The 13,859-nt window shown below is 40.5% G+C and overlaps 1 protein-coding gene across 1 annotated transcript in view; it reads right to left on the bottom strand.

The window, feature by feature from the left end:
- SACS (sacsin molecular chaperone) overlaps positions 1-7,956 on the bottom strand; it is a 49,007-nt gene extending 41,051 nt beyond the window's left edge. The window contains exons 1-4 of the mRNA XM_012809514.2: positions 7,836-7,956; positions 7,555-7,705; positions 2,045-2,132; positions 687-772 (exon numbers count right to left, since the gene is read on the bottom strand). Coding sequence (XP_012664968.2) covers positions 687-772; positions 2,045-2,132; positions 7,555-7,705; positions 7,836-7,846 — 336 coding nt within the window. The 5' untranslated portion in view covers positions 7,847-7,956. The remainder of the gene's footprint in view (positions 1-686; positions 773-2,044; positions 2,133-7,554; positions 7,706-7,835) is intronic.
- Positions 7,957-13,859: the final 5,903 nt, after the last annotated feature.

Genomic DNA, 13,859 nt, shown 5'->3' with positions numbered 1-13,859 from the left:
TTGCTCAGGCTGGTCTTGAACTCCTGAGCTCAGGCAATCTACCCACCTCGGCCTCCCAGGGTGCTAGGATTACAGGTGTTAGTCACCGCACCTGGCCAAACAAACTTTTATTTTTTTTATATTTATATAAAATATTATATTCTCATATACTTATCATACTTAAGTTTTTCTTTAAATTCCATGCTGGATCTAGCATATATGCTTCTAATTTATTACTAATAGGAACAGAAGTAACATTATTAATTAAGAAGTAAATTGGCTCACCAATCCCCACTCCCTCCCACTTGAATTTAATTGTTACTGATTTCATATTAGTATTGAGTACACTGGATATTTGTGAAAAAAGCAAACTTTTAAATCCAGGGATCCAGTGTTATTTTGTTTGTTCTTTGGTTCGCTGGTTGGTCGACCTGTACAAAGCTCTACATAAAACACTCCTAGAGTGACACTGCACTTGATTATAGCACAAAGTAGCACAGTGTGTTCCTTTGCCCCAGAACTCGTATACATATTTATTCTGACTCCAGTTTCAAATCCATCCCATCCAGCTATCCAGTTCAGCTACAGGTGTATATAGAGCCATTCAAATCTGTACAAAATTTTAAAAATTTAAACATTCTAACTAAATTTATTTTACCTCATTTTTATTAAATTAAATCACTGCTGAATACAAACATATGCCCTACCTTAAGAATCTGTCCTCCTTCTGGATATCGTCTTAAAATGTCCTTAAGAAAATCAACAAGTGGTGGAGTAGTTTGACCAAATCGACCTAAGACACAGAGCACATTTTAAATGATTTAGAAAACAATTACATGACCTAACATCAGTATGTAATGTGGTTCTGAGACAAAGTATAACTAATTATACAAGTTATAGGATCGTATATCTCACTGTAGCACCATGGTACAAAAATCTACCTGAGGAATTCGGCAGAAAGTCAAGCAGATGCAATTTTATCAAATCAGGTTTTTAACTGAACTACAAATTAGGTTTCAAAAATATTCAAAAATACACCGTCAGAAGAGATTATTAATTCAAAATAAAGAACATGATGAGGTGGAGAGGAGTATAGCTATTTTCCAAAGCAAATGGAATAAATGGTGCTATTTTGTGGGTGTTTTGCCACCAACGAATAAGCCAGAGATAGTAGTGCCAATGTTCACATTCTTAATATTTTCAATGTCAACCAGCGTTATAACTGTTCTGAAAACTGGCGGTCACTGCCTCAACAGCTATCTAGCTCAAGTACCCTTAAACCTTACAGATATTCTTACACCAACTGACTCCTTCAGATAGGTGTCGGGAGGCTGCAGGGAAAATGGGACAAAGTGAGGTAATTCCTCAGATGCACAGAATTTTTAAAATTGGTATATATGTAAAAAGAAATCTGTGCTTAAATAAACAAACTCAGCACCATAAATTTATGCACATCATTTTGGTACAACTACCCAAGACCAAGCCTAAATAAGACTTTTTCCACAAACTTTGACCCCACTCATTCTTGTAATTCAACTAGCTCCATTTGCCTTCCTCTGGCACAGATATATGCTTTCATTTCACTTTTAAAACAACTTTTTAAAACCACTTTATTGTGGTCGAATTAACATACAAAAGGCTGTAGATATTTATGTACACAACTTAATGCATTTGGCAACAAGTATACCCCCATGAAACCCTGAAACCATCACTCCCTTCAGTGCCATAAATATATCCATCACCTCCAAAAGCTTTCTCTCCTGTCCCTTTTGTTTTTATTAACTTTTGTGGTAAGAGCACTTAATGTAAGATTCACCCTCTTAGCAGATTTTTAAGTACACAACACAGTATCATTCATGTTAGGCCCTGCATTGTACAGTAGATCTCCACATCTTATGTATTATATATAACATTGGTGTACCCTTGTACCAACACCACCTCATTTCTCCCCCCAACCCCCAGCCCCCAGCCCTGGCAACCATCATCGAGTCTCTGCTTCTTTGTTAAAACTTAATATTTATGCAACTAAATATGTCATACACTCCTGGTAAAGTCAATATTATACCTCCCCCTTTTAAGCCTTTTGATTGAAGGTTTACAAAAAGATGACAATTTTTGGAAGTCAGATCTCCAATCTTGATCCAGTCAGATAACTGAAAAAAAGAAAATAAAATGTATGAAAAACAATATAGTCCCTAATACTGTAAATTCAAAACATTATCTCAATTTTTTTTTTTCCACTTAAGAATGCTTGTTAACTCTTCTTATCAGGAAGTAAGTTGCTCTGGAGAATGAATATTCCAGAGATCAGAAATTTAGTAAAAACTTTTATTTAAAAATTAGAAGGATTTAAAGGATTGTTTTCCTTAAATAATTAGAAATTAATAAAAATCCACATATTTCTGCTTTAACATAATTTAAAAATTTTAACAATGAATCAAGATCATTAACATAAGTAAAATCACTGTTTTGATCAACATCTCCAAAGTGTATTGCTTTTAACAGAACTCGATGAGACCTTAACAGATATCGGAGGACAAAAATAACCTATTTCTAAATGATGGGAATAATTTGTTTTTTAGAGCATTTAACATATTTATACAACAACTTTCTTAGAAAAGAGCATACTAAGCTGTAGTTCCCAAATTTTAGCAGCAATTTTTTTTCATTTACTTTCAGACAGCATTCTATAGGATAGTATTTCTAGACACACACTTTACTACAGATGCTGCTACCAAAAAAAGGTGTGATGTGTAAGGAAGGAGCAGATGAAGCTTCCGCCCTTTGAAGCCGCCCTGGTATATGACAACCCTGAAATCAACTTCCTAAATAATGCCTTAACATTAGCTTTTGTTTTGGTGATTTTTCTGTTTCTCCTAAAGGCATCATACAAAGTGTGGTACTGTGACCAATAGCAGCAGTGTAATACAGTACCTTTTTTGGAAAAAAGATAAATAATGCAAAGCCAGACCAACCGTTTCCCCACCAAGGTTCATCACTGAGAGTTCCTGTGGAGTGACCTAAGACAGGTCAACTGACTCCAAAACACGACTGAAAAGCTCATCTGAAGGACCAGCTTTCCAACTTACACTTCCCCAACAGGGTACAAAAGTCATTCTTTACTATTTCAAAAATCTGGCTTGGCGCCTGTGGCTCAGGCAGCTAAGGCGCCAGCCACATGCACCTAAGGTGGCAGGTTCGAATCCCCAGCCCAGGCCCGCCAGACAACAATGATGGCTGCAACCAAAAAATGGCCAGGTGTTGTGGCGGGCGCCTGTAGTCCCAGCTACTTGGGAGGCTGAGGCAGGAGACTCGCTTGAGCCCAGGAGTTAGAGGTTGCTGTGAGCATGATGCCATCCATGGCACTCTACCCAGGGGGATAGCTTGAGGCTCCGTCTCAAAAAAAAAAAAAAAAAACTATTTCAAAAATCTGACACTTCTAACTCATGGCACTCCAATATCCTCCAAGTTTCCTAAAACTAAACCTGTCAAAATGTGAACTCAAGCTTTGTGGGTCTGATGATCAATGTTTCCAAAAGACTAATCCATGGCCTATCTATTGGAAAGCAATTCTCCAAGAAGAGCAATCAAGCAGCAGACAACCTCAGCAGTCCTACCTGCTCCATCCTCCTTAGCTTGCCAAGATTTAGGGGTTTTTCTTGGACTTCTCTCTTTCCTGGATCCAAAATCACTCCAACCAAAGTAACTTTGGTCTCATTCATCCCCACATTCAGTGTGTCATATGAAATCTTAAAGTTATTCATTTAAGTTTTTAAAACAGGATGATTATAAAATAATTCAAATATCTGGGTCTCTGTCCATGCCAGCCTCAACTTCGCATATAAACCTCAGAGATGCGCATCTTCATTTAACTCTCTCCAAATTACTAAGCAGGCAATACAATACTAATTCCACTGTGGGTCTCCCAACATTTCTTCCTTTGTTCAACTTTCAGTGACACAGGGAGATGCTCAAGAGCCAAAAGTCATGGAACAGGGGGCATTTGTGCCAATTAAAGACAGAAATGGTCTCCAACTTCCTGATTTAAGGCATTAAGCACATTTGGTATGGAGTTAAAAGTATCAGCAAGAGGCAAAACTATAATTTACAGCTTCAGTGGCTTTGTAGCGAAATAAAATGAGGTGCTTACAAATAATACTTCCAGGCCAGGGAAAGCCAGACCAAAAACAAGAAGACAGTGGATAACCTGGAAAGACTGACAAGCACCTACTGCGGAGTCCACACCAACCAAACCCAGCATGTGGTAAGAAGCTGTCAACAGCTTTCATTTCCTGCTTACCCCAAGATATTTAGAATTCTCATCAACAACTCTAATCTAACAGGTTTTAAGCATGTGAATTAAAAAGGAAAAGAAAGCCTCCCCCTGTGAAAGATGTACAGGGGAATGTTTCTGATAACTTAATAAGTTAATCAGTCAGTACAGGTCACAGCCCATCCTTTTCTGAGTCCAGAGAGAACTGTGTCCTCTGCTTGCTTCCTGCTTTAAGCTTCATCTTTGACTTCTAAAGTTAATTTTAATGGTTTAAGCCCTTCCTCTTTTTTTCAAAAGAGCTTTATGTTTAATTTTTATTTTTCCCCAATTGATAGATACCCTTACAGACTATGGTATGAAAAGAGTAAAAAGTTCATAGAGTCTGGTATCAGACAGACCTGGATTCCAATCCTGGCCTGATATTTTATCTCCCTGAATCTTAGCTGTACTCTACTGCAAAATGCACTAGCAATGTCTAACATGAAGTTCCTCTGAGTATTAAGTACAATGATACATTATAAACACATCATCTCTACCGGAGTAGGTATGCTACAGTGACACTGTACACCTATTCCAGGATAAATCCTTCACTTCTAGAATGGTATCTGGAACAGAGCTCAATAAATGGTAATCACACTCTCAACACATTTTACCAAAATACAGAAGAAGAAAGTGCTAAATTGTCAGTTACTTCCCAAATTATATCTCCAGCCCTGACCTCTCTCCCTTGAGTTTTAGTCCCATATTTGCAGCTGCTTGTTGAATATCACTATCTAGTAGAGACTTCAGAATTGGTTAGAATTAACCAATTAGTTTTATCCTGTTCATATTAGAAATAAGAAAGCAAACCCTCAGCATGAATTAACTTGGCCTCTGTTATATATACACAGGCAGGATGGGAAGAAGGACCTAGGTCACCCGCCTCTCCATTCCCTACATCTTCCTACATGCTACTTTAGGTCTTACCAGCTTGCCAAGAGGTGAACTAAACCACATGTAATAGTAAATTGATCACTATGCTTCCTCCAAACTAAGCTCCCCCTCTGCTAACTGAACCATTATTTTCCTATTCTGACTCAAAGCTTGCCCATATTGTTGGCTAGACCTTCTGTCTTATTCTACACCCATCCTCCCAGCCCCCACATCCATTTGGTACCAAACCGCCCTAATTTTACCTTTAAAAAAGTCTCCTAAATCCTTTTCTTTCAGTTGCACCTTTATAGCCTTATTGCTTCTTATTAGCACAAGTGTCCCACCCTAGACCCCCTTCTGCCTGCCCACCCAATCTCAAACACTTTACGCACACTGCCACTCTCACCCATCCCACATCCACATTTGCACACACACCTACAAAAACACTTCTAATGGGAAGACTGAGCCACACCTGAGCCTTTGAATGTGACCCCATCTAGGGAACAAGAAGAAAAATTAGAACCAGAGTAACGAAAGAAATGGGCGTAAAACCAGGAGAGAAGAAAGGAGAAGAAGATTAAAAGATAGGGGCAGGCAGAGAAAAAGAGATAAGAATGACAAATCTTTGCTTCTTTTCAAGTCTATATCAAACCCTAAATCACCAGTCTGTGTATCAAGCACTCTGCGCAACACAGTGAGAATCCTTTCTTTAAAATATTAGCTGGTCGAGGTGGCATGCACCTAAAGTCCCAGCTACTAAGAGGCTGAGGCAGGAGGATCACTTGAGCCCAGGAGTATGAGGCTGTAGTGAGCTACAATTATGCCACTGCACTCCAGCCTCTGTGACAGACACCGTATTTCTAAAAAAAAAAAAAGAAAACTTAATAAATAAAAATTTAAAAATAAAGTCCTCAATCAGCCTTTCCTTGGCTGCCACCACAGTCCTAAGTCCTTCTGAAGAAGTTCATACTACAGTGGGGTGAGGCCCTCATTACATCAGAGGACTAGCTAGCACCCTCCATTTCCCCACACCACAGCCACCTCAGAGCAGCCATCATTCTACATGAAGTTGTGGTGACCTTAACAAAGGATAAGATCAATGCTCTCATGACAGCAGCTGGTATAAACATTGAACCTTTGGGGCCTGGCTTGTTAGCAAAGGCCCTGGCCAATGTCAACACTGGGAGCCTCATCTGCAACGTCTGCAATGTCAGGGTGGCAGACCAGATCCAGAGTGGGTGCAGTGCCAGCAGGAGGTCCTGCCCTGCCATCACTGCTGCCCCAGCAGGTGGAAGCAAGGAGAGAAGAATCCAATGAGTCTAATGAGGACACACACTCTGGTCTTTTTGATTACATGTCTTTTGTAACATGTTCAATAAAAAGCTGAACTCTTCAAAAAAATAAAGTTCTCACTCAGGTCAAGGAATGCATGCCAACAAACACCTTGGGGCACTGATAGGAAGGACTGATCCATCCACAGAGGAACATGAGAGCAGACTAATAAGAAATCCATGTCAAGGAGGACAAGGGACAGGAAAATTAACACAGGTACAAAAGGCCAAGATTACCCCCAAGGATTAAAAATTCTAACAAAGTACTTCACCAATGTTTGCACTGGACAGTAGTAAAGAAACCTCATACTTAAAATATTGCTCCTTATGTATTTCTTATATATGTCCAACTTTTTTTGACTCTTTTTAAATCCTGAAAATGATGCTTTTTATCATGTGATATTAAAATAAATTTTTTTAAAAAATAAAAAATAAGTTAATTTTTGGTTAAATATCTTCAATTAAACTCTTTTAAGAAAACGATAGAATTGTCAGCAATCTGAAAGGACACAATATGAAATATTCCTATTTTCCAAAGTTTTCCTCTGTCATGTCATACACTTGCACTTTAGAAGTTGTATTATTAAGTTTACTCCTCAAAATAATAGGTTGCATATTATATAGTAATATTCTCTGGACCCTAAATTTCTGCGACTGAAACATGGGGAGAAATTTCCAAGATATAAAAGGTAAAGATATTTACCAGTATTCCAGTTAAATTTATAACATAAATAGAAAAATATGACTAATGATTAAGGCACTTCAATGACGATGTCTCTAAAAAAAACTGTAGCTATAATGCCCAACAAAAAATAATCGTAATTTCAGAAACTTAAGATTCAGACAACATGGGGCGGGATGCCAATGTTAAAATGGTATATCAATAAAAATTATAACTAGTGATGGCACACACAGTTATTTAGGGAGCACTACTGAATCAGAGCATCTATCTCCCGGCGCTGAGAAGGAAGCAAGCGCGCCGCAGCGCTGCCACCCTCGCCCCGAGCGCGGCCCCGGCTCCCGCCGCAGGAGGCGCCCCCGGCCGCGGCCCCCACCTACCTCGCGGTCGCCGCGCCACAGCCGCTGCTCCGCCGCGGGGAAGCCAGTCTCGGCGGAGATGCGCTCCTTCACGTCGCGCGCGGTCCAGGACGCCGGGACAGCCAGAGTCCGGCAGCCCACGCAGCCAGAGAGCACGGTCACCCTGACGCACCTGCGCGGAAGGCAAAGGGACCCGCGGTGAGACCACCGGAGGAGAGCCGGCTCGGGCCCCCGCATCGCCGAGCGCGCGCCCTCCCGCCCGGGCCGCCCGGCCCGGCCCAGCCCAGCCCGGCCAGCGTTACCTGTCCCCCATCGCCGGCGTCCTCGACTGCGGGGCTCGCGTCCGCCCCCCAACGCCGTCGCTGGTCACGGCAGGCCCCGCCGCACCCAGAGGCCGGGCGCCGGCCCGGAGGGCGGGATCCTCATGGCGCAGGCGGGCGCCGCCGCCGCCCGGCTCAGCCGCAGCCCCGAGAGCAGCGGCCTGAGCCGAGGGGCAAAGGCAAGAGGAAGCCGGAGGCGGCGGCCGCGCGCTCCCGCCCGAGCCCGGCCCCTGCAGGCGCCGCCCGCGAGTACGCGCCCGCCTTCCAGGACCGTTAGCTAAGGAGCAACTCCGCCCCGCCTTGTCGGCTAGGCCCCGCCCTACTCTCAGGGCCCCGCCCAGCCCAACTGGAGTCTGCAGCTAGCGCGCTGCGCTTCTGCTCACTCCAGACCCGCCCACCCCCGCCAGTCTTGCAGAGGCTCCTTTTCCCCGACCTCTAACACAGCACGATACTTGCAAAAACATGCAGCTAGAAAGGAGATGCATTTTCTCTGCTAGAGTTCAACAGAGCGTTGAAATGCAAAACTAGACATTTACCCAGAGCCTATGTCTCTACAACTCTAATGATTTGTACTCAATGGAAACGTCTCCAAATAAGAGTAATCGCGACTTCTTCGGCATGAGAAGGGATTTCGTGGTCAAAGAACACGATTGTCTTCCGTGGTTTCGTTTCGAGTTTGTTTTTAAGTAGGATCAATGACTCAGTTGGCTGTTGAAAGGACAGCCAGCAGCAAAGTAATAGATGAGAATGCACATAAGTTTATCTTATGATATGTTTAAAAATTTAATTTGTCAAATTATATTATTAGTAGACTTAGTGTCTTCACATCTCAACCGCAGACTCTTTGAAAGCAGTAACGTGAATCTTAAAGTTGATATAACCATCCCACAGTAAGAAAGTTGCCTTGTAATTTGAAAATTTGCCGGGCTTTACAAGGCTTTCACCAATGCTAGGCCCTTTCTTTGGCTTATTTCTTCCAAATATGGATGAGCACATTGCAAAAAGAAAAGCAACAGCTATTAAAGCAGTTCAAAAGCTACACTTTGAACAAATAAATTTATTTGTTACTCTTATTAACACCGAAAAAGATGGGTGGGCACCCGTACTCAGTGGTTAAGGTACTGGCCACATCCTTTAGGGCTGGTGGGTTCCAACCTGGCCTGGGCCTGCTAAACAAACAAACAAACAAAAAACTAAAAAGAATAGAATTAAATGTTAAAGTCAACATAAAAAAAGATAATTCAATTGCAGCTTCTTCCCCCAAAAATATTACTACTCAGAACTCATCATCTGTAATAAATACATAAAATACTCTCACAGCTGTTCCATCTTTCTCTTACCATAGTTAAAAGGGAGAGTGATATAAGTCATGCATACCTTTTCCAACTTAGAAGAGATAAGCTTGCTCAATCACTTGGAGGAGAATGTGATAATTCAGTTTAGAGATTAGGCAAAAAAACCCCTATTTACTTCTTTAGTCATACAAGACTATCTAAGCAGACACATTTGAATAGCAACAAATGGAAAGAATGTGAATTCGAATTTATCAACTGACTTTTCTCTCTGGTCCAAGTACCATGCTCAGTCCCCAAGGCCTGGAAATCAGCCACTGCTGTAGTGTCAAAGCACACCTAAATCCTTCCATTAAAAGAGTTCACAGTAAACCTCTGGTTCTACCAGCTTTCCTTAGGCTCTTTCCTTGGAACAAGGCAAACAGGATGCAATGACAATGGAACCCAGGGGCAGAGGTGAGGACTTGAGAGACAAAAGGATGACTTACACCAAGAGGCACTGAGCAATAAGAGAAGCAGATTCAGCTGAGGAAGAAGGCTGGTCAGAAGACCTGTTGAATATCTGGAGTATCCTCAGGATACATCTTAAAGGGTTAGTTGACATAAAAACAAATCTGAAACTCAGAAGAGATGTTAAAGCTAAGGATATACCAGATTTAGGAATCATTCATTTAACCATTTGGATAATATTTATTGAATCCCTGCTCTGTCCTAGTTAGACATGCTCCCAATAACAATGGCAAGCAATGAACAAACAAAGTCCCTAAGTAGTTTTTCAGTGGGTACAGAATTTGCATTTTACAAGATGAAACTGTAAAGAAATGGATGGGTGGTGATGGTTGCCCACAATTATGAATGCATTTAATATCACTGACTGTATACATAAAATAGTTAAGATGGTAAATTTTATGTGATGTGTATTTTACCCCCCCCAAAAAATAAACTTTTTAAAAGCTAGCCCAGAAACATTAAAGAAATTGATGAGAAGAGTTGCCAAGGCTTGATACAAGTGGCAGGTAGAGGGCAGGTCGTGGAGCAGAGAAGATGGGGTCAGTCTAGGTCTCTAATGAGATATCACACCCTGACTGGCAGGTAAGCGGCAGCAAAAGACTGAAAAGCCAGAAAAAGCAAAGATTAACTTGGGCAACTGGTAGATGACAAAAGTGACAAAATCTTACTAGCTAAGGCCTTTATATACTTTATATTAGGTAGAGACCCCAAGTTCTGTAGGTTTTGTTTTCTAGTTTCTAAGTGTACAATGATGGTTTCTAATGCATGTTATATAAATAAGTGACAGGATTATTTAGACAAAAACCATCAGTAAGTATATGAGTTCCCCAAAAAAGAAGTAAGAATCCAACTTTAGTAAGGATCTTGAGAGCTGGAGGAGTAAAAAGATTAGCCCAAAGTCACACAGCTGGATTCCAGGCCTGGCTCCAAACTGCAGGCTTTTTCCATTCTGTAAAGGGCTGGACTAATTGGAATTATTAAAATCAGGAAAAATATTTAGTTAAAGATAAAAGTAACCCAAATCTCAATAAATAATACACAAATTCCTTTTGTGATTTCAGGTAGGGGTAAGTACTATTGAAGCGGGCAGAGCAAGATAACAGAGCAAAAAATAGAAGGTACTCTGTTGGAGCAATGCCTAAAGGAATAGAGAGAAGCTGTCATCTGAGAAGAAAGGGGGCTCAAAGCCACTGGTGTTCTCTCTTTCATAATTTTTGATCTGCACTGGAATTATCTCCTCCTACTGGGTCTGCCTCCTCTAGTTTTCCCTTCTCCAATTCATTTCCCAACTTGCCACAAAGTAAGATTTGGAATGGATGTCAGTTTTGTCTACTGATGGAGTCCTAACAACCTGAAAGAGGTCCTAACACAGAATGAGTACTCAATCAATACCAAAAAAAGGAAGGAGTAAGGATTGAAGGAAGGAGAGAGGGAGAAAAAAGCCAGAAAAAGCAAAGATTTGGCACAGAAAAGGAGGAAAAAATATATAGAAAACACAGAAAAGTAGAAAGAAATAGGTCCAAACATTATTCATAGTTCCATATTCCAATTGCATATTCCAATATAAGCAACATTTTTGCACATTTCCATTAATTTAAGGATTTTTTTAAATTATCATGATCATACTATGTGTATGTAATATTTTTTAACATTTTTATCATTTTTATGAGCCTCATTTCTTAAGCATCATACTTAATACGGTATTTCACTGAGAAGGGCTATCTTTAGCTACCTAACCCTTTTAAGATTACACAGGTATTAAAAAAAATAAATAAAAATAAAAAAATAAAAAGAAAAGAAAAAAGATTACACAGGTATTTAAATTTTTTTAAATCTGAACACCCTTTAATAAATAAATTCATTCATGACTTCTTATCACTGTTTCTTATAAATGTTTAGCTGAGCCTTAACTCATCTTTTTTTTTTTTTTGAAACAGAGTGAGATGTTGTCACCCTGGGTAGAATGCCATGGCATCATAGCTCACAGCAACCACAAACTCCTGGGTTCAAGTAATCCTCCTGTTCTAGCCTCCTAGGTTGCTGGAACTACAAGTGCCTTCCACAATACCTAGCTAGTTTTTCTATTTTTAGTAGAGACAGGGTCTCATTCTTGCTCAGGCTGATCTTAAAGCTCAAGAGATCCACCGGCCTCAGCCTCCCAGAGTGCTAGGATTACAGGTGTGAGCCACCGCACCTGGCTGAGCCTCAACTCATTCTGAAGGAGAATATCAACAAGAGCAGGATAGCAAGAAGTCACGATGTTAGTCCCTTATGTTTAGAGGGAGTTCACACTAACAACTCATAGAAGTCATAGAACCACAGTTGGAGCTGATTTCACTTGTAGAGGTGGGCAAATAAAACTGGCTTTCTGCATAAACTGGACTTTTGTTGGCTAGAAGCAGAAAACAATAATGTTATGCCTTCTCGTAACCTCCCCCTAAAGCTTCTATTTTCCCTTAACCTTGGATGGAGTATCTGGCAAGAGCCTTAACTTCCCCCATCACTCCAGGACGATGAACTTTTTCTACTCCCTAAAATGGGCCCATTCTCATAACTGAAAATTCTGTCTAGGTAATAAAACACCAGTCTGGACAAATGTAAAAATTATTTATTAGCTACTGGCTGTCTTTACTCTGGCCATGCAAATCTGCTAGACAACAGTTTGGAAGCAGAGAGTGAAGCTGAGAGTTAACCTACTGGCAGCAATTCTTTGTGATTTTGTGAAATGGAATGTGTCTAAATAGCCTTTTATCAGAGGGAAACTATTCATCCCTTCTGGAAAATGTTCACCAGTTACGTAAAGACATAAGTATAACTAATTATTATTCCTCCATTTAATAGCTATTTGATAATTAGCAAGGATATTGTGCACACACAATTCGCTTAAATCCTATAGAATGAATAAAAACCACAAGCCAAATAGACAAAGGGGAAAGATCTTTAAGGGAGAGGAAATGGCACCTGCAAAATATGGGAGTGGAAAAATCACAATAAAGCTGAGGAACTTCCAGTAGTGCCACATTATCACAGGGTACAATTAGTGGGAAGGCACAGAAAACGATGATCCTGGAGAAGTTTGAAATCTTAGGGTCACGTCTGAAGTCATTTGAACAGAAGGGGAGGCTAACTACAGATGTTAATCCAGTTAGGAGATCATAATTGCATTTCACAAAGATTCCTTAGGCAACAGTATTTAGGACAGCTTGGGTGACAAAAAGACATAATATAAGAACAAAACCAAGGGGAAAAATAGTATCAGTGAGCTTACATGAAAAGCTTCAAAAAGGGTGTCACCAGTGCCAAGTATCACGTAGGTAAAGTGCCCACAGGACTTGACAACTCGGAGACCACTGTTGACTTAGTTCTGTGCTCCAGAACCTTCAAGAATTTCCCAATGACTGTGGGAGCAAGGTCAAGTTATTTGGCATAGCATACATGGCTTCATGAGTTAGCCTGGGTCATCCTTCTCAGATTCTCCTCAGGCCACACACACACACAATACCTTCTGTCTCCATGACCAATTGGTAGTACTATGCAGCATGGAGCGCTTCCTGTGTGCCAGGGACCTGTTAAAAGTCTTCTATCACTTAGATCATTTGCTCTTCCCCACAAACCCATGAAGTACATAAAACATCAGATAAAGGAAATGAAACTAAATATCTTACCTATTGCCCCACAGCTATCAGTGGGAAAATTAGGATTTGAACCCAGAGAGTCCAACTCCAGAGCCCAAGCACTGTGTGCTGTTTCCTGTTGCTGTGCTATACGGGCTCTATCCAAGTTCTCCCCACCTCCCTGCAGTCCTCTTTCCATCACTCTCCATCTAATAAATCTCTAAGTCCTAGTCCAAGTACCACCCCTTCTCACAGTTTTCCTTGACTCTTCCAAGCTGTTTCTTTCCATATGTCTTGTCTTTGCATATACATATATCACATTTTTATTGATTATAATTAACTTCTGTTCCTTACAATGGGAGTACCATTGTGTTCCTCTTTATATCTTAAGGGCCTCATAGATAATAATATTTAATAAATATTCCCTAAGATATTTGAGAGTTAAATGAATTACTGTATATAGGTAAATATCAACTTCATTCCTGGCATCAATTAATAAGGCTTTATTTTGGTTTTGGTTCTGTTAGAAATACTTTTGGCTATAAGTAACTGACTACCTGAGCAGCAACAGCTAAATTGATAAGGGTTTC

This window comes from Otolemur garnettii, unplaced genomic scaffold (genome assembly GCF_000181295.1).
Source record: "Otolemur garnettii isolate 467f Iridium unplaced genomic scaffold, OtoGar3 scaffold00106, whole genome shotgun sequence".
Classification (NCBI taxonomy): domain Eukaryota; kingdom Metazoa; phylum Chordata; class Mammalia; order Primates; family Galagidae; genus Otolemur; species Otolemur garnettii.
Note: the sequence above shows the minus strand (reverse complement) of the source record. Positions and strands in the feature narration are given on the sequence as shown.